Source organism: Trachurus japonicus, chromosome 15 (assembly GCF_045865225.1).
Source record: "Trachurus japonicus isolate A0001 chromosome 15, Traja_1.0".
Classification (NCBI taxonomy): Eukaryota; Metazoa; Chordata; class Actinopteri; order Carangiformes; family Carangidae; genus Trachurus; species Trachurus japonicus.
The window spans coordinates 26838531-26859244 of NC_140921.1; the positions used below are offsets into that span (position 1 = coordinate 26838531).

At 40.1% G+C, this 20714-nt stretch overlaps 2 protein-coding genes across 5 annotated transcripts in view; one reads left to right on the forward strand and one right to left on the reverse strand.

Moving 5' to 3' along the window:
- Positions 1-20714, reverse strand: part of stk32c (serine/threonine kinase 32C) — a 120606-nt gene that overhangs the window by 85535 nt on the left and 14357 nt on the right. The gene's annotated exons all lie outside the window — the stretch shown is intronic.
- On the forward strand, positions 11411-17859 carry LOC146973846 (uncharacterized). Of its 4 annotated transcripts, none has more exons than XM_085800800.1 (5): positions 11411-13463; positions 13985-14980; positions 15171-15329; positions 16316-16411; positions 16774-17859. In XM_085800800.1, exons 1-5 carry the CDS (start codon positions 13461-13463, stop codon positions 17083-17085), a joined length of 1566 nt encoding a protein of 521 aa, XP_085656926.1. In that variant the 5' UTR covers positions 11411-13460; the 3' UTR covers positions 17086-17859. The 4 variants fall into 4 exon arrangements, with proteins under 4 accessions (XP_085656926.1, XP_085656929.1, XP_085656928.1 ...); XM_085800803.1 differs by lacking the exon at positions 11411-13463 and adding an exon at positions 13516-13866; XM_085800802.1 differs by lacking the exon at positions 11411-13463 and adding an exon at positions 13516-13816.

The window sequence follows — 20714 nt, forward strand, 5'->3', positions numbered from 1 at the left end:
TTTGGCAAATTGGCCCATTGCCATAATCCCGTATAGTTTTAGCAGTAGGTTTGTTACCTTTAATTGTCCGTGCAAGCTGTTTTTAGAACGGCGGAGCAGAGCCGTGAGCTGCTCAGAGCTACGCTACGGAGGCTAATGGAATTTCTTGGTTTCCCTCATCAAACTCATCAAATACACAATCCAACAACTCCAAAACGCTCTGGTGGACAAGTTGTGACCCACACATTCACCACGCTATGAGATAATAACGGAACGTTACGAGACGGAGTTGTTTAAGAGGTAAATTCAGGCAAAACCGCTGTTGCGCAGCTCTGCTCTGCCATTATAAAAATAGCTTGCACCGACAATTAAAGGTAACAAACCTACTCCTAAAACTATAGAAATTATGGCAATGGGCCAATTTGCCAAAATGTTGAACTATCCCTTTAACTCATTGAGTGCCAACCACGTAATTTCTCGTTTTTCGTTCCCATGCGTTGAGTGCCAAAAACGTAATTTTTCGTTTTTTGCTTTTTTTTTAAATTATGAAAATAGACACTTTAATACACATTATATGTAAATTTGGGGACTCTACGACGAGGAGAACTGAAATAGATGACGATCAAAGTCACATGAAAGCTCATGAACTGGAAGTTTTTTTATCATAACTCAGCTTCTGCAAACGGAGTTCTGCATGCAGATGCAGCAGCTGCTCTGCTCTAACCTGCGCTGCTGCTCCAGCTGCTCGAGCTGCTCGGAGCAGAAACAGGAAGCTCTCAGCCGACAGTCCCGCCCGGTCTTCATCTGGAGCAACACAGTGTCCTCCCCAAAGTCCTCCCGCGGTAAAATCTGATGGTCTCTGGGTCAAAGCAGACCGGCACCATCGACCCGTACCACAGAAGGACCGCGACCACCGGCGGGACCGATGTTCGCGAGCCGCTGTGGCCGGCAGAGCCTCACGTTCCGCGGCGAGAGGCTGTGCCACGGGACGGTGCGTCTGTGTTATTGCTGTTTAGTGGCGCCCCCCCCGCCCCCGATGGTGGTTTTGTGAATAGAACAACAATTGTTGTATATATTTATCTTATACGAGCCCTTTGATCCAGAAATGCGAGTGTCAGAAGAGCGACAGACACAAACAGAGCACCTTTCATAAAAGACGCTCTATCTCCTTTTCTAGAAAAAAAGGAGGGATTTTGGTGAAATCCAGCCATGTTTAGCTTGAGTTTTCTCAGGAACGGAGGCACGTAGAAACAAACGGTTTGTGGTAATTTGAAGCATTAAGTTAAACCTTTCAATTGAGCTACAGTATGTGTTGGTGGCAATAATATAGAATACACTATGGCTCTACATAAAAAGTCAAAAATGGTCTAAATTGCCGGTACACTTGACTAAAACTTTGGAAAGGAGCGCGGCACTCAATGAGTTAAAATACATCTGATGATCTATTCACTCACACCTGCCCGTGCTAAAATTGCCTGTTTAAGCTAGGCCTATGAAAATGCAAATTTTAAGCACTGAAACTACTGTTTATTTATCTTAAAACTATATATTATGTAACAACCCAAGCTGTCATGTATTTTTGAGGCCAATACCAGTATTTATGGGTTAGGTTGGGTTAGGGTATGATAAGATATTGGTATGTATTTATTATTTTGACACTGAAATGTGGTTATTTTATTGTAACCAAGATATGTACTGAGCAGGACATTTTCCTGTTGAAGACCTCCCAGTGGGATCTGGACTGGTGGACCAACTATGTATCCCAGAGTTTACCATATACTTTTTTCTTGTTAGTAATAGAAAGGCATATGATCATGGAATGTATCTGTCACAACCTGCTGCTACAGCCAGCTAACTAGTCAGTTCCAATGCTTCACAGTATGAAGAAGAAGAAGAACTTTATTTGTCCCTATAGGGAATTTGGCATAATTTCTCCTTAGGTATTTCCTTATTCGGTATTTCTCTCAGTACTACTGTTCACAAAAAACTTAATGTCATTGAACACCCTATGTTCATATAAAAATGGTAGTGCTGAATTCAGTTTCAGTAAATTCTGATGTAGGCCTACTACAGCAAAATACTAAATGATGTCGTAATGGATCCATGCTCTCTCACAGGAGGAAGGAAGATGTTAAATGATGTCACTGTGTGCGCTAGATGATTTATTTTTTTCATTTTTGACTGTTTCAAATGTTTCATGGACCAAACAATAATTGAAAAAATAGTAGTCAGATTAGTAAGAACAATCATAAGATATTGTTGACAACAACTGTTCAGCTTCTTCTTATTTGTATTATCACTATCAATGTACCATCACCTCAATATGAGAAGGCAGGATAACACCACCACGTATCATGCTTCATGTTTTGATTCAATTATATCAGTGTTGTTGTGACAGTTCACCAAACAATGTGGTAGATGGATGTACTGTACTGTTTGCAAAAGCAGAACTGGCATCAAATAACTCATTATTATAATAACAGTGAAATTACTACACAGATCTGAGGGTTATATCAAATACTGTATCAATACTGCCCTACAAAGTGCAGTATCTGCATTTTTTCTTTTTTTTCAGATCAAAAGTGTGGCATATTCTCTTCTCTCTACCAATCTGGTAGAATTTGATATTGGTACTGCTACCTTTATTATAGGTCTCATTGCCATGCTCCATCTGGCAGGGGGACTGCCAACGGAAATTAGCCTTTTGGCTATAATTGGGTGCATTTACATTTTATCTTTTTAAAATGTTCATTAAATGTACACTGTCCCTCTCAAACAAATAAAGGAAAAAAAAAAAACTTCCAGAGTTATTGGGCTTTTTATTTTGCTATCCACCAAAAAAGCACTGTGAAACCAAGGCAAAGTGCAGTATCTGCAAAGAGTACTGTACTCCCTACATTCTATAATTTACTCTATTGGAGTAAATCCAAGGCAAAGTGCAGTATCTGTAGCTAATACCAAGCCAAAGTGCAGTATCTGCACCAAAACCAAGTCAAAAGTGCAGTATCTGCCATAAAACGGTCAAAATTGGTCAGAAAGACAAACTACAAAACACATTCAATTCAGTCCACCTTTATCTAATCAATTGTAGACTTGGTAGTTATTCATAATTTGATGCTTAAACCTGACAATGAAAAACACAAAAAGCTGTTTTTCTCAGTTTGGCATTTTTTACAGATACTGCACTTTGCCTTTGTAGGGCAGAATAGTTATCAAAATAAGGCCTCAAACCTTTTAACATGTAAAGAGACAGTTATAGTATGAGCCACCATTATATCACAGTGAGTGAGTGCACCCTGCGCAGACAAGCCTATTGGACTGTGATCAAAAATCCTCCTAACATCGATCCCTTCCTGTTCTGTCTTTAGAGAATAGACCTCTGCTGCTAATCCAATCCCATGCTGTCTGCCTCTGTGCTATGTTATCAGCCGGTGTACGAGCTATTGCTCAGATTTTGCTGACAGGTTTCCATTTGCATACACAGTAGTGCACGTAACCACTCTGCTGCATGCTCGGCAGCTTTAGAGCATCAGCAGCAGGCAGAACTGTATATGATGAGGGCTATGTGCTTTCTTCAAGCTCTTCTAAGTGTCTCTCCACCAACACTGGCAGAGGGATCAGAGTCTGCATTCATGTGACAGTACAGAGTGTGACTAAGATCACAGTAAGAGCTGCTCTTTAAAACCTGTTTGCTTTACAGCAGCTTCCTCTCCCACGTGATTACTGAATATTTAATCACAGTATTAAGCCATATTTTATGGTCTCCGTCGTAGTCACGCTGCTGCTGCTGGGACACATTATGGTCTTTCATATTGAGCATCCAATCAAGTGCATCGAGAGGCAGACGCTGGAAGACTTACTTCACAACTGAACTGGCTGCGATTCCCAGACATTTAGCGACTGGCCATCTAAATTTCTAAAGCTATCTCGGTGCTGCATCGGCAATCTTGATCTTGACCTTGCACTGCTCTTCTTTAATCTTTATTGATGGGTCTCTCATTTTGTCTTAGGGGGAAAAAAGACTCGCATGTTCTTTGATCAGCAAAGGAGAAGCTGCATGTGCCTTGGCCGGCGATGAAGAGGAATATGGTGGCTGGAATCATCGTTAGCAGTGAGCTTCGTTTCAAGTAGATGAAGTTTTAAGATGCTCTTGTGAGTGCTTCTTGTACAAATAGAAGTACTTGCTGAAGACATGAGGACATTAGAAATAAGAGTGAAGAGTCTGAAGTACCACAGATATACCAACGGAGCAAATCAAAGCCGCTCATTTTTTTCCCCAAGGCATCTTGAGCGGTCAAATACCGGTAACAGGACGAGATCGGTCAGAACGGAGGGTTCAAGCAGAGACGGTTTATTTTGGTTCAAGCTAGCTACATCGAGGGTAGGTTAGCTTCCTATTTCAAAGGAAAAGCACAAATTCTATCGTCATGGTTTTCTGTATGTAAAGGGCAACGAGTGTTTTATTTTGTGAAAGTAACCGGAAGTGCATTGGTCACAACAGCTAGCTTGAGTAGCGCCGAATTTGTCCGAACAAAGTTGTAAACAGCTGGTATTTAGACAAATTAACAACACACTGCTGATCTAAACGGCTACTTTCTCGCCTAAAAATGTTTGAAATGTTGATAAAGTGATATATTTACAGAGTTTAGAGCTAAAATGAAATCAGCTTCTGACTGCTGATTTCGGCTCGGGTAGGAGGCAGGCTAACACTACCTATGCACTTCCAGCTTTTGAGCTAAGCTAATTAGCGGTGCACCAGCTCTGCCCGTATCTCTCTTGTTACTGCACGCACAGTCGAAAGGATGGTGTCTATCTGCTGGTAATGGACTCGGGAGTGAGGCAAGACACGAAAAAAAAATTTTTGGCGTATCCCTTTAAATAGCTTTACAATGTACACATGCCCACAGCATTAGGGTTTACAAGCATTACTACATTTTTTAAACACACAATTCAAAGCATTGGCGATCAGTTATTCTGTTATCAAACTGAATTTGTCGTACCACTTGACCGATTCCACCTGGCAGCCCTTTGCTGCGTGTCATTCCCCCTCTCTCTCTCTCCCCATGTCTTTCTCAAGCTGTCCTGTCGAAATAAAGTCATAAAAACCCAGAAAATAAATGAATAAAATTCCTTGTCACAGTATCCAGGGTAGTACCGCACTCCCAGTCCCCCCTGAAGCCCCGCCCCTGTATACATACATAACCACTGGCTCTGAAAGACGCTAACCAACCATTGTGTTCCCATTTACCCAAATGAATTCCACAACTGCTGACAAAAAACAAACGCTGGTATCTAATATTTCAAACTGACATGGAGGGAAAGTGCCTCTGCAGCGCGCTTAAGGGCACATTTGATGAATCTGTTTACTTAAATCACTATCATCACTGAACAGCCATCATCATCATTTTCTCCTTGTACACTACAGCGCTAATACTTCCTAATTGCAGGCTCTCTAAACAGAACACCTAATGAATATTCATGAGCACTACAGAGCTCATTGTCCTCACAGGCCTGACAATTCCAGCTATGGATCTCAACCAATAATTGGACAAGGATAGGGAGATGCACAAAGAGGGTGTGATGGTGCAAGTCTATATTCAATTCCTGTGGTGAGTTGACGCTCCCCGTGGGCAGACTGCCGTTTGCTTCTACTGTCTTTGAGTGTCCTTGCATGTTAATTGCCCTGAGAGTGTTTTTTTGATCTTCATCTGCTGAACGGCTTTCATGATGACACAAAAGAGTCATACTGCTGGAAAATTAAAGCAGCCATTAAGGCTTGATCTGGCTGTTTTTTTTTCCCCTGGCCTGTTTGTACGCCTCGCTAATGTGATGAACCTCTATTTAAAAAACAACAAGCGGGGCGTGTGATTTATACAACACTGTACCTTGTTGCTAAGGTTACTCAAGTGTGAAGTTGAACTGCTGATGCCTTTAAGATCAATAAGGAGGCATATATCAGGGATGTACACATCAGCTGTCAAAGTTTTATTGGGTGTTTCTTTGCCAGCAGATAGAAATAACTGATTTTCTCTCTGAGCAATCAGGTCTGTTCATTTCACTCACATCCTACTCTCTACTCCCTAGACTTTTATGGATGGAGACACTGGCCAGCAAACTGGTTTCCACTACCCACCTCTTTAGAACTATCCATCTCTTTTTCTGTTCTCTGAATTCTACAGCCTTACTTTTTATATTTCTACCCATTTCCCCAACAAGGGCTTTGCACAAGAACATGTGACGGTTTGATATTTCTGTTCAGACATCTTTATTTTAACTTCTAGCAATAAGTAAAGACCTATATTATCCACAGGGTTGCCAGGTCTGTCATTTCCCGTGTAACTGGGCTATATTTTGTGCGGGTAAATTATGTCCAATTATGATTCATATTTTGAATGACAAATGTTCATACCCAAATCTTGTCAAACTGACTCCAGGCCAGATCAGTAAAGACCTACATACAGTATGTCACCTGCATGCCCAACGGACACGTTATATGATGTCACTGCAGCACATACAGTAACCAACCACAGCATCAGCCCCCCACCTGCCTGAAATAAGGTATAACAGTAAATACATAGACTACTTATATTATGTATTAATGTAAGCATATGAATAAAATATTGGATGTCTGAGCTGACGTAAGGTATTCCATAGCCTATTTAGGATCTATAGGTGAAAGAATTTGGGGGGAAATTTGCCTTTAATGTTTATGGTGTAATCTTACAGATATTATAGCAATGTTAAACTTTACAAGCAACATATGGATTTTTATGGGCCCATTTTCAGTTCTGGGTTTTGGGCTGGTTTTGAGATGCTGTCTGACTTCTTTTGCCTCACAGACCTGGCAACCCTGATTATCCAGTATGCTTCTTTCAGTTTTTTCTCTACTGTCAGAGGTAGAGAAACATCCACTGTTTAGCATAAGGAATACACCAATCAAACTACAGTATTTCTTGGTCAAAATCAATTCCATTTGCAGAACAAAAGGCACTAGATGACACCACTTATACTTTCCATTTGTCAAACTTTGTAAACCTTCAGATGGACGTAGGTGTTCATAGACTTCGGCTATGTTTACTTGGAATCTGGCCCTCAGAATGAATTTGCCAAGTGTGAAAATTACATAGTAGGCAGAACAGGCATATTATTGTTGAAATTGCACGTGTATTTTTATCAAGAAAAAAAAGCTCTGGTATCGGAATAGTATCGGTATTGCAGATATCAGACTCTTGTATCGGGATCGGATCGGAAGTGAAAAAATGTGGATCGGTGCATCCCTAGTTTCACTTTGCATTTTTAAGCCAAAAATGCAGTCGCCGTCTAAACGAAAGGCACGTCCAATGTCATTTTCACCCGCAAGCGTTATCGTGTAAACAGGGCCTTCTTTCTCCAAAAGATGCAGCCGTCACATTCCAATGCATTTACTGTGAGGCACATTCAGGACGTGGCACAGTATCAGTGGTAACTTGAATGCGAAACATCCAGCTGAAAATGAACTGAAAGCTTGACTTCTTCAACAACTTCAGTATCAGAGAACCGATGTGGATTAAACGCTGTGACCGGCAAAGCATTTCTCCCGAGGCGTTACATTTTGATAGAGGAAAACCACAAGGAGATGAACTCCCCATCCACACAGTGTGTGTTTGTGTGTGTTTGTTTATGTGTGTGTGTGTGAGACCAGAATTGTGTGGTTGCACGGTTGAATGAGGTATGAAAAATCCACACAGATGTCAGGTAAATCCTCACAAACAGGAAGCCCTGCTGCAGAGAATGAAAGAGGAGATGTGAAATTGGACCTGTGCACAGTCAAGTCATTATGAGAGGCTGTATTGCACATCTAAAGACTGTTAAGACCAAAAGCGAGAGCACTTCAGAGGACGATTCTGCACTGCAGCAGGAGGGGACTCTTGCATCCACAGCATTGTCACGAAGAAACATCATCTGGACTGTGTGAAAACTTCTGACGTTACCATGGTAATGTGTCCCTTTGTGTATCTGTTCTGTTCTGTTCTGTGTACGTTGTGTTACAGCGCTGCCACATCGTCTCCTCCTGGTCCCCGCTCTGGCATATTATTAATTCACAGTGATTTACAACTGCTGGCCCAGCATCGGCACATTGTGTATTCATTATGATGCGACTCATTAATTAAACACGGGGAGGAGGAGGAGGAGGGCACTGTGCTGCTGGACTTCTGCTGAAAATACGGGGTCAGACAACCCGCGTAGACCGTCTGCAGTCTGCAGTCCGTGTAAGTTACTCCTACAGCGCAGAGTTAAGTTTCCTCTGTGAGAAATCTATGGATTTATTGGTCCGCCCTAACGATTCCTCAAAAGGTCATCATCCCAAGCCAGCACTGTGAAACCAGGTCAGTTCCTGTGCTACAATTACAGTGAAGCTCCATCACCATCACCATCACCACTGCTGCCCTGGCTGGGTATCTTTATATCTCCAGCAAATTCATGATTAAATACATTGATCAACAGAAAATTAAAGGGATAGTTCACCCAAAATTCAAATTTCACTCATTATCTACTCACCTTCATGTCAACTAAGAGCTGGGAGAATTTTCAGAGTCCGCTGTGCCTTCTCTGAGTTACGGGGGGGGTCCGTGCAGCAGTATTTGTCCATATAATGGTTGTGAATGGATACCAACTTTCTTCGTCCAAAATGACACACCAAAAAACATCCAAATACCTCCATACTGCTCGTCTGTAATGTCCCTCTTGTATTGAAGCCCCGACATGAGAAATTGTTCCGAAAAAAATTAAATAAGTCTATATTCTAAGCTTGTTTGTAGCGGAAGCTCCTAGTGTCTCGGTTCACTGCTCTTCCTGTGACAGTGCAAAGCGAGATTTGCACTGACTGGCGGAACAATTTCTCATGTTGGGGCTTCAATACAAGAGGGACATTACAGACGAGCAGTATGGAGGTATTTGGATGTTTTTTGGTGTGTCATTTTGGATGAAGAAAGTTGGTATCCATTCACAACCATTATATGGACAAATACTGCTGCGCGGACCCCCCCCCTCGTAACTCAGAGAAGGCACGGAGGACTCTGAAAATTCTCACAGCTAGTCGACATGAGGGTGAGTAGATAATGAGTGAAATTTGAATTTTGGGTGAACTATCCCTTTAACTGAAAACTATTCTGATGGCCAATTTACAAGCACACGTTGCTAAACATTTGTTGATGCCATCTAGTTATAATGAATGTGTGTTCAGTTCTGCTCTACCTCACTGTAAACTGAACATAATTAGGTTCTGGAAGAGAGTGGGGACAAAACAAGCTCCATCCTTTGAAAGACTTTACTGCCAAAAAAGGTACAAACATTCTGTAAAGCAGAAAAATATTTTTAAGGTACTGTACAGAATGGACCATAAAACATCATGGCAACCTCATCCCTCTGACTCTGCAACAGATTGGTCTGTTTTTTTTCCTGGCCGAGCACACTGCAAAAAAGCCAACTTGCATTTTTTGGCCTAAAACAGTCATTTAAGTTGGTTAAACTTGAAGATATAAATTATTGACAGTTTAGGCAATAATATTAGTTAGCACAACAAAGCAAGCCAGTTGTGTGCTTCAAAACGATTTGGTTGGTTGGTCATACTTATATCTTTAAGTTGGAGTTCAATATAAGGGACAACAGTTCTGCCAACTCTTAATTATTTGTTGTGAAATGCGGGAAAGCCAACTTTCCGAGTTGGCACACTGAAGACTCACTCTAGCTGTGGCCGTGCTGCCTGGAGCTGCTCCACACAGGTAAGCAACCTTTCATTCAATTAAGTTAAAATGATAAGGGGATTTGATTTTATTCCCAGTTGTGTTGTGCCGCGCTATACGTTGTTTGATGGAGAAGGCGACCTACACATTTTCAGCATTTAGGCTAGTACGCAAAACAGTTTTTCAGTCATTAGCGATAGCTAACGTTAGCGGCTAACTGATGCTAGCGGCGCTGTAACTTGCCTGGGCAAATACCGGTTTATCTTCTGACTGGTTGGTATTATGTCAATTCATGTTCGATATGTTACAGCTAGTAACCATCAGGGTTAATGCCAATTCAGAATGTGGTCGCAAAATGAGCTAACATTTAATGGCAGTGTAACACAGGTGAGCACTGTGCAGCAGGGTAGTTTGACAGTAGGGACAGAGAGAGCGGGGCCTGAGTGGAACGAGTGGAACCGGAGATTGAGCCGGCTACAGGCTGCGGCTTGGTTTGCCATGCGGGTAGTTTACTGTCTGCTGGTCTCAGTAAATGGCTGTGTGTTGAGACAGTGAGGAATTCGGAGAACCAGTGTGCGCGTGTGAGAAGTACATGGATGTGGTGAAGTAGGCTACAGTTATTTTAGCTCGTCCTCCATAGCTGGTCGCTAACGTCACCGGAGGTTTTATTATTTTTTTTAAGTGTTTGGGTTACAGTCCTACAGTGGGTGCATGTACTAACGTTAGGCTACAGTTATTTTCACCCTGTCCTCCGTGTTTTAGCTGGTTGCTAGGTTAATTTTCTAAAAAGAGTTTTGGGGTTACAGTCTCGCAGTGTGTGCGTGTGTGAAATGGGTCACAGTTATTTTTTAGCGTGTCCTCCGTGTTTTTCCCGGTCGCTATCCAAGTAGTGTCCTTAATATATTTTAATTGTTATTCAATGGGACAGAATATTATATTGTCAGTCTTGTCATCCCTAGTCCAGTCTGTTGTTTACATTATCAGTAAATGAATAAAATGAATTGAATTGGTAAAATGTTAATTTCTACTGACTGCTTTACTAATACGCAGCAAATTCTATGTTGTTGTATCTTTGTTTTTCAGATTGAAATTAATGCAGTGCAAGCTCTGCAAATTCACCCACGCCGTTGAAGCTGTTTTGGTGAAACACTACCGACTGCATCACAGAAGTGCATCCTGGCCTTGCATCCACCAGGACTGCTTTTGCAATTTCAGAACCATTAGTTCTTTGAAATCGCATCTTTCAAGAAATCACAGGACTGTCCCCAGGCAAGAGAACTCATCATTTCAGTGCTGGTTATGTGAATACAAGGATATTTGCTGTAAAAAGAAAATATTAATTCATTTGCATCATCACCTTAGACGCAGAGAGACAGTGTGTTGCCCATTTGTGGGGTGCAGCTTTAAAACCAACCGCCTTAATAGTTTTACTGGACATACATCACGGAATCATAAAAACCATAATCTGAGAGATTTTCTGACACCAGTCAGAGCAGTTAGTGATTTTCAGTCTAATGACACAACCCAGCCATGTAATGCAGATCCTGAAGTTGGGCTTTCTTTGACAAGTTGTCCTAGATTGGATTCCACAGAAGAAGGTGAACCCGATCGTGTACAGAATGTAGACTCTGAAATACTTCAGCACAAATTAGCTTCCCTTTTTCTTCGTATGCAATGTCTGCTACATGTGTCGAAACATGCAATACAGGCAATTATAGAAGAATTTAATGATATTTTGTCCCTTTCCAAGTGTCATACAACAGAAATTCTAAAAGAGGTTTTTGCAAAACATAATATTGAAGTTGAGGAAGAAATTATTCAAGAGATAAGTAACAGTGTGTTTGACAAAAACCCTGTACTTGTTTCTACATCAGAAAAAGGTACATTATCAACTGATTATAGGAGAAACAAATATTTCAGGGAGCATTTCTCTATCATTGAACCAACTGAGTTATTGTACGACAGGACTTCAAAAAAAGCCTTTGTTTATGTTTCTGTGAATCAGGTCGTTGAGCTTTTATTGAACAGAGCAGAGTTTCTAGAAAAACTTAATTTCAGTGAAGAGTCTACTCCAGGGTTTTACAAGACTTTCCAAGATGGTTCTTACTTCAAACAAAATGAACATTTTGGAGAAGAGGAGCTGTCAATTTCATTAGCTCTCTATATAGACGATTTTGAATTGTGCAACCCATTAGGCACATCAAAGAAAATTCATAAGATTACTGCTCTTTATTGGGTTATTCTTAATCTGCCCTCAAAGTTTCGTTCAACTTTACACTCAATTCATTTAGCTCTTCTTGGAAAGACTTGTGATGTTAAGCAGTTTGGTTTCGAAAAGTTTCTCAGTCCTTTAATTAAGGATTTAAAGTCACTGGAACAAACAGGGGTCTTTGTGCAAACTCTTAATAACTATGTAAAAGGTTCAGTATTTTGCGTCTGTGCGGACAATTTAGGAGCTCACGCACTTGCCGGCTTTCAGGAAAGTTTCAATGTGAAGAATTTCTGTAGATTTTGTGTAACAAATCGAGGTGAAATAGCAACTACTGCAATATCTGATTTTCAGTTACGCTCCAGAGAGCAGCACAATACATTTCTGCTACAACTTAATAATGAACATGTTCCACATGTAAATGGTGTTAAAAGTGAATGTGTATTAAGTAAGCATCTGTCATATTTTCACCCTGTCACTGGTTTTCCGCCAGATATATTGCATGATTTTTTTGAGGGTGTTATTCCTGTTGAACTGTCTTTGTGTCTGAAAAAGTTTATTTCAAAAGGCTATATTACTTTGGACAGACTGAATAGCCTAATCACTTCATTTCCTTACAAATATTCAGACAGGGTGAATAAACCAAAGGCAGTTTCTAAATCAAATGTTGAAAAAGGCAGCATAGGAGGCAATGGACACGAAAATTGGTCCCTGTTACGATTCCTCCCTCTTCTCATTGGAAAGAGCATACCCGAACAAGAACCTGCATGGGAAATTCTGATGGACCTTAAAGAAATTGTTGAGATTGTGGTCTCACCTGTTTTTTCAGAGGAAATATTGCACTACTTGGAGATCAAGTTGTCTGATCACAGAAGGCTGCTCACAGACACTTTTCCTGACTTTAGCTTGCGCCCAAAGCACCACTTTGCTGACCATTATCCTTACCTTCTACGCTGCTTTGGGCCATTGGTGGAATTATGGACGATGAGGTTTGAATCAAAACATAGTTTCTTTAAGAAGACTATGCATGATGTTCAAAACTTTAAAAATGTACTCCTCACTCTGTCATTAAAACACCAACAGATGATGGCATGTCAGTTTGATAGTCAGAGCCTTTTCAAGCCAATGTTACATGTGGAGAAAGTAACTGACATCAAAACAACTTCTTTGGACGCTGCCCTGCGCACAGTGATTAAGAGAAAGTATCCACATCTTGAATCTGTGTCCCTTTCTAAAGACATTTATTTTCATGGGACCCGATATGTGGAGGGTATGATTCTTTCATCTGGACATTGCAGTGGACTGCCAGAATTCTACAAAATCGTGACTATAGTAGTTGACTCTGAAAAAGTAGCCTTTGTTGGCAAAAAGCTCACATCATGGTACCTTGAACATTTTAGGTCTTTTGAGCTTGTGGAGAGCATCTATGCAGACATTGACATTTTTGAACCTCAGGCTCTCAATGACTATTATCCATTGGTTGCATACACAGTGGGAGGGAAGGTGCTGGTGACTCCAAAAGTGTGCCTGCTCCACTGAAGTGACACAGAATGGTGAGTGAACTCTGATTACACATTATAGACAAAACTGTGTTGCTCTTACACACATTTTCTCTCTTTCTCTCATTCAAACAAGATGCTGTCTGTCATTTTATTTTGAAAGATTTTCTGTATGTGTTTCTGTTAGTTTTACTTCCTGTGTTTTCTCGTTTTCCCTCCTGAGTTGATTTCCTGATTTGTTTCACCTGTGTCTTGTTTCATTCACCTGTTTCCTGTTTGCAATCACCCTTTATCTATGTGTTTAGGTTTGGTTGTCAGTGCAGTTTTTGTTGGATTCTTTTGTAGGTTGTGTGTTTTTGGGCTGCACCAGCTTGCTCTGCCTAAGGAGACATCTTTTTTTTTTGTCAGTATCTGATTTTGAAGCACATATCTAATTTATTATAATGATGATTTGCAGGTAGAACACAGTGCAAGACGTTGCTACATTGTTTATGAATTTAACTTTTCAAGTAATTGTCTTGAAAGTCAATGCAACCTTACCCCTCTGTGTTTTGTCCCTGTTTGTTGTGACACAGGATGGATTACTGCTGCTGGTGAAAATCTCCCCAAGGATGTCCCGTAAAGTGGCACTTTCTGAAGTACCTGAATCGGTTGAGCAGTTGCAAAACATTCTTCAAGAGAATCTTCAACTTCAAGGCAGCTTCACACTACAGTATGAAGATCCAGACTTCAACAATGCTCTTTGTAATTTAATTGACATACATGAGTTGCCACCACAGCGTGCTATCTTGCACATCCTTTGGGAGGAGTCTGCACATGTTCAGCAAGAGTCAGACTCTGTTGATTCATTGTCTTCCCTGGACACAGCCAGTTTATCCAGCAGAGAGTCAGTCCAGAGTCCCTCAACTTTTATTAAGAACCATCTGCGAAGTGTCTCGGAGTGGCCTTCACCTTTTCCCATCCCGTCCTTCTCCTATGATGTGGAGCTGAAGTTGCGCAAAGGCAATGAGGCATATGAACAGACCAAGAAGGGTATCAACCTAACAAGAGACATGAAGATAGAGATTTTGGACAAGATTGCTCAGGCAGTTTTTGATGTAAAAGCATATCCTGATCAAGACCAGATTGAATCAGTTGCTTCTGCTCTCATCAGTAGACACCCCTGCCTTCGTGAGCCAGGTAGTGAAACAGGGTGTGATGGATGGAAAATGAGCATAAAATATAAGCTTGGCAATTACAGGTCCAAGCTGCGTCAGGCGGGCTGTATTGAGGTTAGCATTAACCAGAAAAAAAGGAGCTGTGAAGATGATGGTGCGAGTCCTTCTCTGAAGAGAGCAAAGCGAGGTGAGATCAACCATGTCCCTGACCATCCAGAAAACCACAATAATGACTCACTGGATGATGAAAGACTAGCCCTGGTTGAGGAGTTAAAGAAGAAGAATAAGAATGATGCACTGATCAGACAAAAGATGGAGCTGACTTTCTCCTTGAGGCGCAAGGAGATCGTGGAGCTGCAGCCTATGGTGTCAGAGGTTCTGGAACGGTGGCCTGGTCTGTTTTGTGAGGCAGAGGTAAGCAGGTGAACCAAGAATATATTATGTTGTGTTTATGATTTAGTCTTTTTTTTTAAAGTGAGTAGAAGAGTTGTGTGTGTTGATTACAATGCATATTTTAACATGAAGATTGTGTTGAGATTGTATTGACTTTGAGGATTTTTGTCATCATTGAGGATTTGAATTTCCTTTTCACACTTTTCAACAGATAATGGAAGAGTTTTATCGCATCACAAACAAGAACCTATTGGACAACTTCAGAGCAGCCCTTCATCAGCACACTTGGAGGCTCCTGAGACTCTATCGGGCGAGGAGGACAGCTTTTTCATCTGAGATGGATCAGATCCTCAACGGCTTAGATCAAGAGGTGAATTCATAACATTCTGGATATAGAGAATGTGAAGTTACGTCACGCCAGCGCCATCTTTGGAGGATCGCGGGTGTAAACACTCGCTTGTCTCCCTAAAAAAAAAAAAAAAAAAAAAAAAAAGTCCCCCAAGTTGCTTAAAAGTAATCATGGTGGGACAGTTCTGCTGTGTGCAAGCGAGTGTTTACACCCACGATCCTCCAAAGATGGCGGCGACATAACGTCAGCTTCACATTCTCTATAAAAGGAATTTTGCCTTTTCTTTGAAGCTGTATTAATATTGGTTGCAGTTGGTGCAATGTTAAGTGACCCTTATAGTGACAAACCCTCAAAATACAGCTCTGGAAAAAAAACAAGAGACCACTTTCACAAATGTTTCTTAAAAGCATCTCTACATGAATGACAGTCATTCTTTTCTTTAAGCACAACTCATTGTACTTGATGAGACACTGATGAGGTCATCCCCTGAACCACATCTGATTAGGAAGATTATAAAAAACACTGCTGGGATTAAACATTGACATTATTCCACAAAAACAGATTTATAAACTCTGCCTGAATTAAAATATTCTTGCTGTGGTGTTTAAGAATAAATATGAACATGTTTTCTTTGCATCATTATTATTATTATTATTATTCAAGGTCTGAAAAGACTTAATTTGTTATTTAGACTAGTTTACTAATTTTTAGTCAATAAAAGCTCTAAATGACAATATTTTTATTTCAATTTTGGGAGAAATGTTGTCAGTCGTTGATGGAATAAAACAAAAAGTAATAATAATTTTACTCAAACACATACCTATTTCGGGAGTGGTCTCTTCATTTTTTTCCAGAGCTGCAAATGCAAGGGTATCTAAGTGACTGACACAATTATAGAGCAAATTACTGAGATACAGTGGTTCTGTATGTTTACAGCTGTTTACTCTACTTTCTACAGTATTTCAGTTTCAGCTACTTGTAATGTTTCATGCAACTCTTTGTTTCAGACATCTGACATCACTGCACATCGACAAACTGCAGCATTGAAGGGCCTTCCCTTGTATCTCCGTGACAGTCAGGAGAAGCTCTTCAGGAACTGTCTTGTGAGTGGTTATAAATAGTTATTATACTGTATTTAATGTTGACTTAAACCACTACCTCTCTATCCTCATTGTTCCCTTTCCCAATGTCATGGGTGTCTTCAATAGTTGTACTGTCCTGGCTATGAGTTTATGTAACCTAATTAATGTCAGTTAATTTGTGTATGGGGCTTTCAATTTTTGATTGTGGGGTATGGGATGGAAATAGTTAATGTCAAAACTATAATTAACTCTATTTGGAAAAATATATTTATTCAATGATTTGGAATTATGTTAGGCTAATTGCTTATTCTGATTCATAGGATTTTAATGACAAATGTCTTGCACCTTATGTGTTGTTCTTTTCCTATGTCTGTCAACATAAGGACACTGACCCGGAAGTGGAGCAAACGAAGGGCCTCACTTTGGGTATCCTCACTGTGTTGGAGGATGATGGCAATGCAGCTTCTCAACATGTCGTGGGTGTTGCTGTTGTTGTGGAAGAAGAGATTGTCCTCCAAGATCTCCCTGACCTGCCAACTGCTTTTGCTTACCTCTTTGGACTGATCTATGCTCTAAACCTTAAGTACCCCAAAGATCTCAGGTACACATTTGAAACCGTTCAGAAGGTGTTCATGGAACTTGGTACAGACCTCTCTGCAAGGGTCAGATCCCTCAAAAACAAACTCCTTCAGTGAATCCACAAGTTAACTGATAATGCCAGATCTGGCATTGTTGACCTCTGAACACCATGCTAATTTAGTCTTCCTGTTACTCACCGTCAAATCTGATGTACCTCGAACTCCCACTGTCTTACAGTTTTACTTGGTTTGCACTTTATTAGGTTTTCTTTATACATATTATATGTTAAGATTCAGTGTTTGAAAATTGTCATGGTACTGAGCAGTGTCACAAGAAAGAATTTGCTGATTATTTTGAGATCTGAAGTTCTAGCGCTCGGTAACCTTAAACAGATTTGAGAGTCATAGTTGTATCATACTGGTCATGTATGGCTTTGTATACATGACTCATTTTTGAGATTTTGAAAACTGAAGTCATGGCACTCAGTAACCTTGTTAACACATTTGTTAGATTCATACTAATATTTGATCTTTTATTCATACTGGTTCTGTATGGTCTTGGATATATGACTTATATTTGAACTTTTATTCATACTGGTTCTGTATGGTCTTGGATATATGACTTATATTTGAACTTTTATTCATACTGGTTCTGTATGGTCTTGGATATATGACTTATATTTGAACTTTTATTCATACTGGTTCTGTATGGTCTTGGAATACGCATGTTTGATATTTTATATCTCAAAGTTTACAAGTATGCAATGTAGTGCAAGTTCACTGCCAGGACAGGGACAAATGGGTCTCATTAGTTTGCACATACTTGGACCTGTTGGAAGGGATTTGATGCATGCAGGTGCAGTTTTAAATAAAACAAATGTTTTGAATGTACATGTTGCATCTGTATAATTATTTATACATTTGAGTAGAAGTTGTTGTTAGTTCTATTAAGTTATAAAGGTGAGTTACATTATAAACTATTGCATTGTGCAATTTTAAATTCCTCTAAAATTATTCCGTTATACTGTCTTACCCAAAGTTAAGTGGATTATGTGTAATAAATCAGAGTTATTACAATATAAAAATGATAATGGTAAGTTAGTATAATTTACAGGAGAGTTAGCAGAAGTAACGATTAAAAGTTAATACAATGTAAATGTATAAATTGGTATAATTTATGGGAGAGTTGGCAGAAGTAAGGATTAAAAGTTATTACAATGTAAATTTGTAAGTTAGTACAACTTACAGGAGAGTTAGCAGAAGTAAGGATTGAAAGTTATTACAATGTAAATGTGTAAGTTAGTACTTACAGGAGAGTTAGCAGAAGTAAGGATTGAAAGTTATTACAATGTACATTTCCAAGTTAGTACAATTTATGGGAGAGTTGACAGAAGTAAGGATTAAAAGTTATTACAATGTAAATTTGTAAGTTAGTACAACTTACAGGAGAGTTAGCAGAAGTAAGGATTGAAAGTTATTACAATGTAAAATTATAAGTTGGGACAACTTACAGTTGCGTTGTCAAAACTCAGAATTCGGAGTTGAGCAAACTCAGAAGCAAAACTTAAAATATTTAGTTTAATTTCCAAACTTAAAATTTTATCGAAGTTTGTTGCCTTGAAATTTTGAGTTCACTCAACTTTTCTTTTTTTGCAGTGCAGCAGGTCAGTTTGGCTCCGTTCTTCAGCCTATTATCAGTGAATCCCAGGTGCTTTTGGAGCCGTTTTAAAAAACACACGACCGCAGAGGCAGCTGTCGGTTGGAGAGCTTCACTTTTCGTTCAATTTTCGCATTTTACACATACAGTCCGCTTCTTCCCCTTTTCATTATCTCTCAGACATTTGAATAACGACACATCACCAATGGTCCTGTCACCTCCAGGGAAGAGAAGGAAGAGCTGACAATTGATTTGACAATCTGACCAGAAGTAACTCAAGAACAAGCAGGAAAACCACTGATGCTAAGCTGTATAACCTATTATTTCTATAACGTTATATTGTTCCAGGAGGAGGGCAACCGCCATTCCGACATCCCCCCAGTCTGACATACAGGTCTCTAATTATCTAAATGGCAACAGTTAATTTTCTATCAAACGTCCCATCATTTCGACAATTTTTGCCTCCTATGGTTGGAATGACGGTATTGTTTTCTTTTTTTAAACATCCTGTCTTTCCGACAATTCCTTTAAAGGTGTTCAGAAATGGCCGTTTGTCCTGTTTGTCGCGCCGAGTAAGGAAAATGAATTTGATTGTCATTATCGAGCGGGCGGAATATTCAATGTTTGGGGCGAGACCGAGCTCGCTGTGTGTGTGTGTGTCTCAGATGTTTGACTGACGGATAACGGATCCAATATCAGTGGCTGATGCATTGTGTGCAGCGTGACGCATAATTTGTGCGCCTGCATTATCCAATGCGAAAAAAAATACCACACTTTCATCACGGATTTACCCGAAAATAGAATTTTGCACAGAGTTTGGGCTACATCGTCTGATAGATGAGTTATTACACTAATGTTAAGACCCACAGTGGGCTCAAATTCAATTTTCTTTTCTGTACAACTTTAAAGAAGGGAGTCACCTGTTGAGTAATGCACATTTCCTTATATTGAAAGCCTTGTTGGAATGGTGGGACGTTCGCATGTCGGAATAGCGGTATGTTGGAATGGTGGTATGTCTAAATGGTGGGATGTCAGAATGACAGCATGCAACTGTTCCAGGAGGGGTGTGAGTACCAGCAGCATCACCAATAACCTGCCAAAAACAACCCACATCATTCAGTTCAAATTCCACAACTCAGGACCACAGAGTTCTGGGCTACTTGTTTTATTTTACACATTTCCACAAATAGTTCTGTGATACAGTTTGTGATGTAACTTTAACACTTTTGACAATGATAAAAATGGTTCTTTGCTTTACACATAAGAAACTCAACTCTGTTAAAGCATCGTTTATTATTCATGGTGGACTGTTTTGTGACTCCTTTCTAGTAAATTTGAAGGGAATATAAAAAAAAATTCTAGATTCTGTGTCTTTCCTTGCAGAAGTTGAATGTTCATCGTTCATCATTTCAGACATGCTAACATGAGCTGTATGCTGTGGCCTTTTGGCAACACCAAGAGATCATTCACCATATTGTTAACACCCAACACAAGCATTGACTCAGGCATAATCAAACATGTAGACATCTGCTGAGTGGGTCCAAACTCCCTGCAGCCTACAGATTTGGAACAAGTTCTTCCAATTAAAAACTGTCTCTATCTCCAAATCCTCCATGTTCCCACCATCCCTGTGCATCTCCAGCACAACCTGGTTTCACAAACCACTGGGCTGCGACATCACGCTGAAGAAATGGACCACGCTCCGGGGTTAAAATGCCATATTAACCTTTCCACTGTTCACAGAGGGATACATTATGGATCTATTTAGAGCCTGGTAGGAGGTGGTGGGAGAGATCGTGGTAGAGGGATAGTAAGAGGAAGAGCAGTCACACAGAGTCTCTTAGGAAAAAATAGTGATGCTGTACTGAAAATAGAGTTCTATACTGTCAAGTCACTAAAAACAAAACACAACAACAAGTCTTAGATATTGATTTATATAAAATAATGATAAAGAAGGGGCAGGGGCAGATAATAAAACACATTGAGGGCTGAGTAATGGATCACGGGACACACACACAAAATACTACAGTACTATGTGCTCCAGCGGGATGTTGATACACACAATTAGTCACAATATCATCAGTAAATG

Excerpts from the sequence above, each read along its gene's own strand:
- LOC146973846 (XM_085800799.1), top strand. The coding sequence starts at position 13,901 with ATGAATTTAACTTTTCAAGTAATTGTCTTGAAAGTCAATGCAACCTTA. Across the intron at positions 14,981-15,170 it reads GTCTGTTTTGTGAGGCAGAG|ATAATGGAAGAGTTTTATCG; the intron begins GTAAGCAGGTGA and ends ACTTTTCAACAG. Across the intron at positions 15,330-16,315 it reads TCAACGGCTTAGATCAAGAG|ACATCTGACATCACTGCACA; the intron begins GTGAATTCATAA and ends TCTTTGTTTCAG.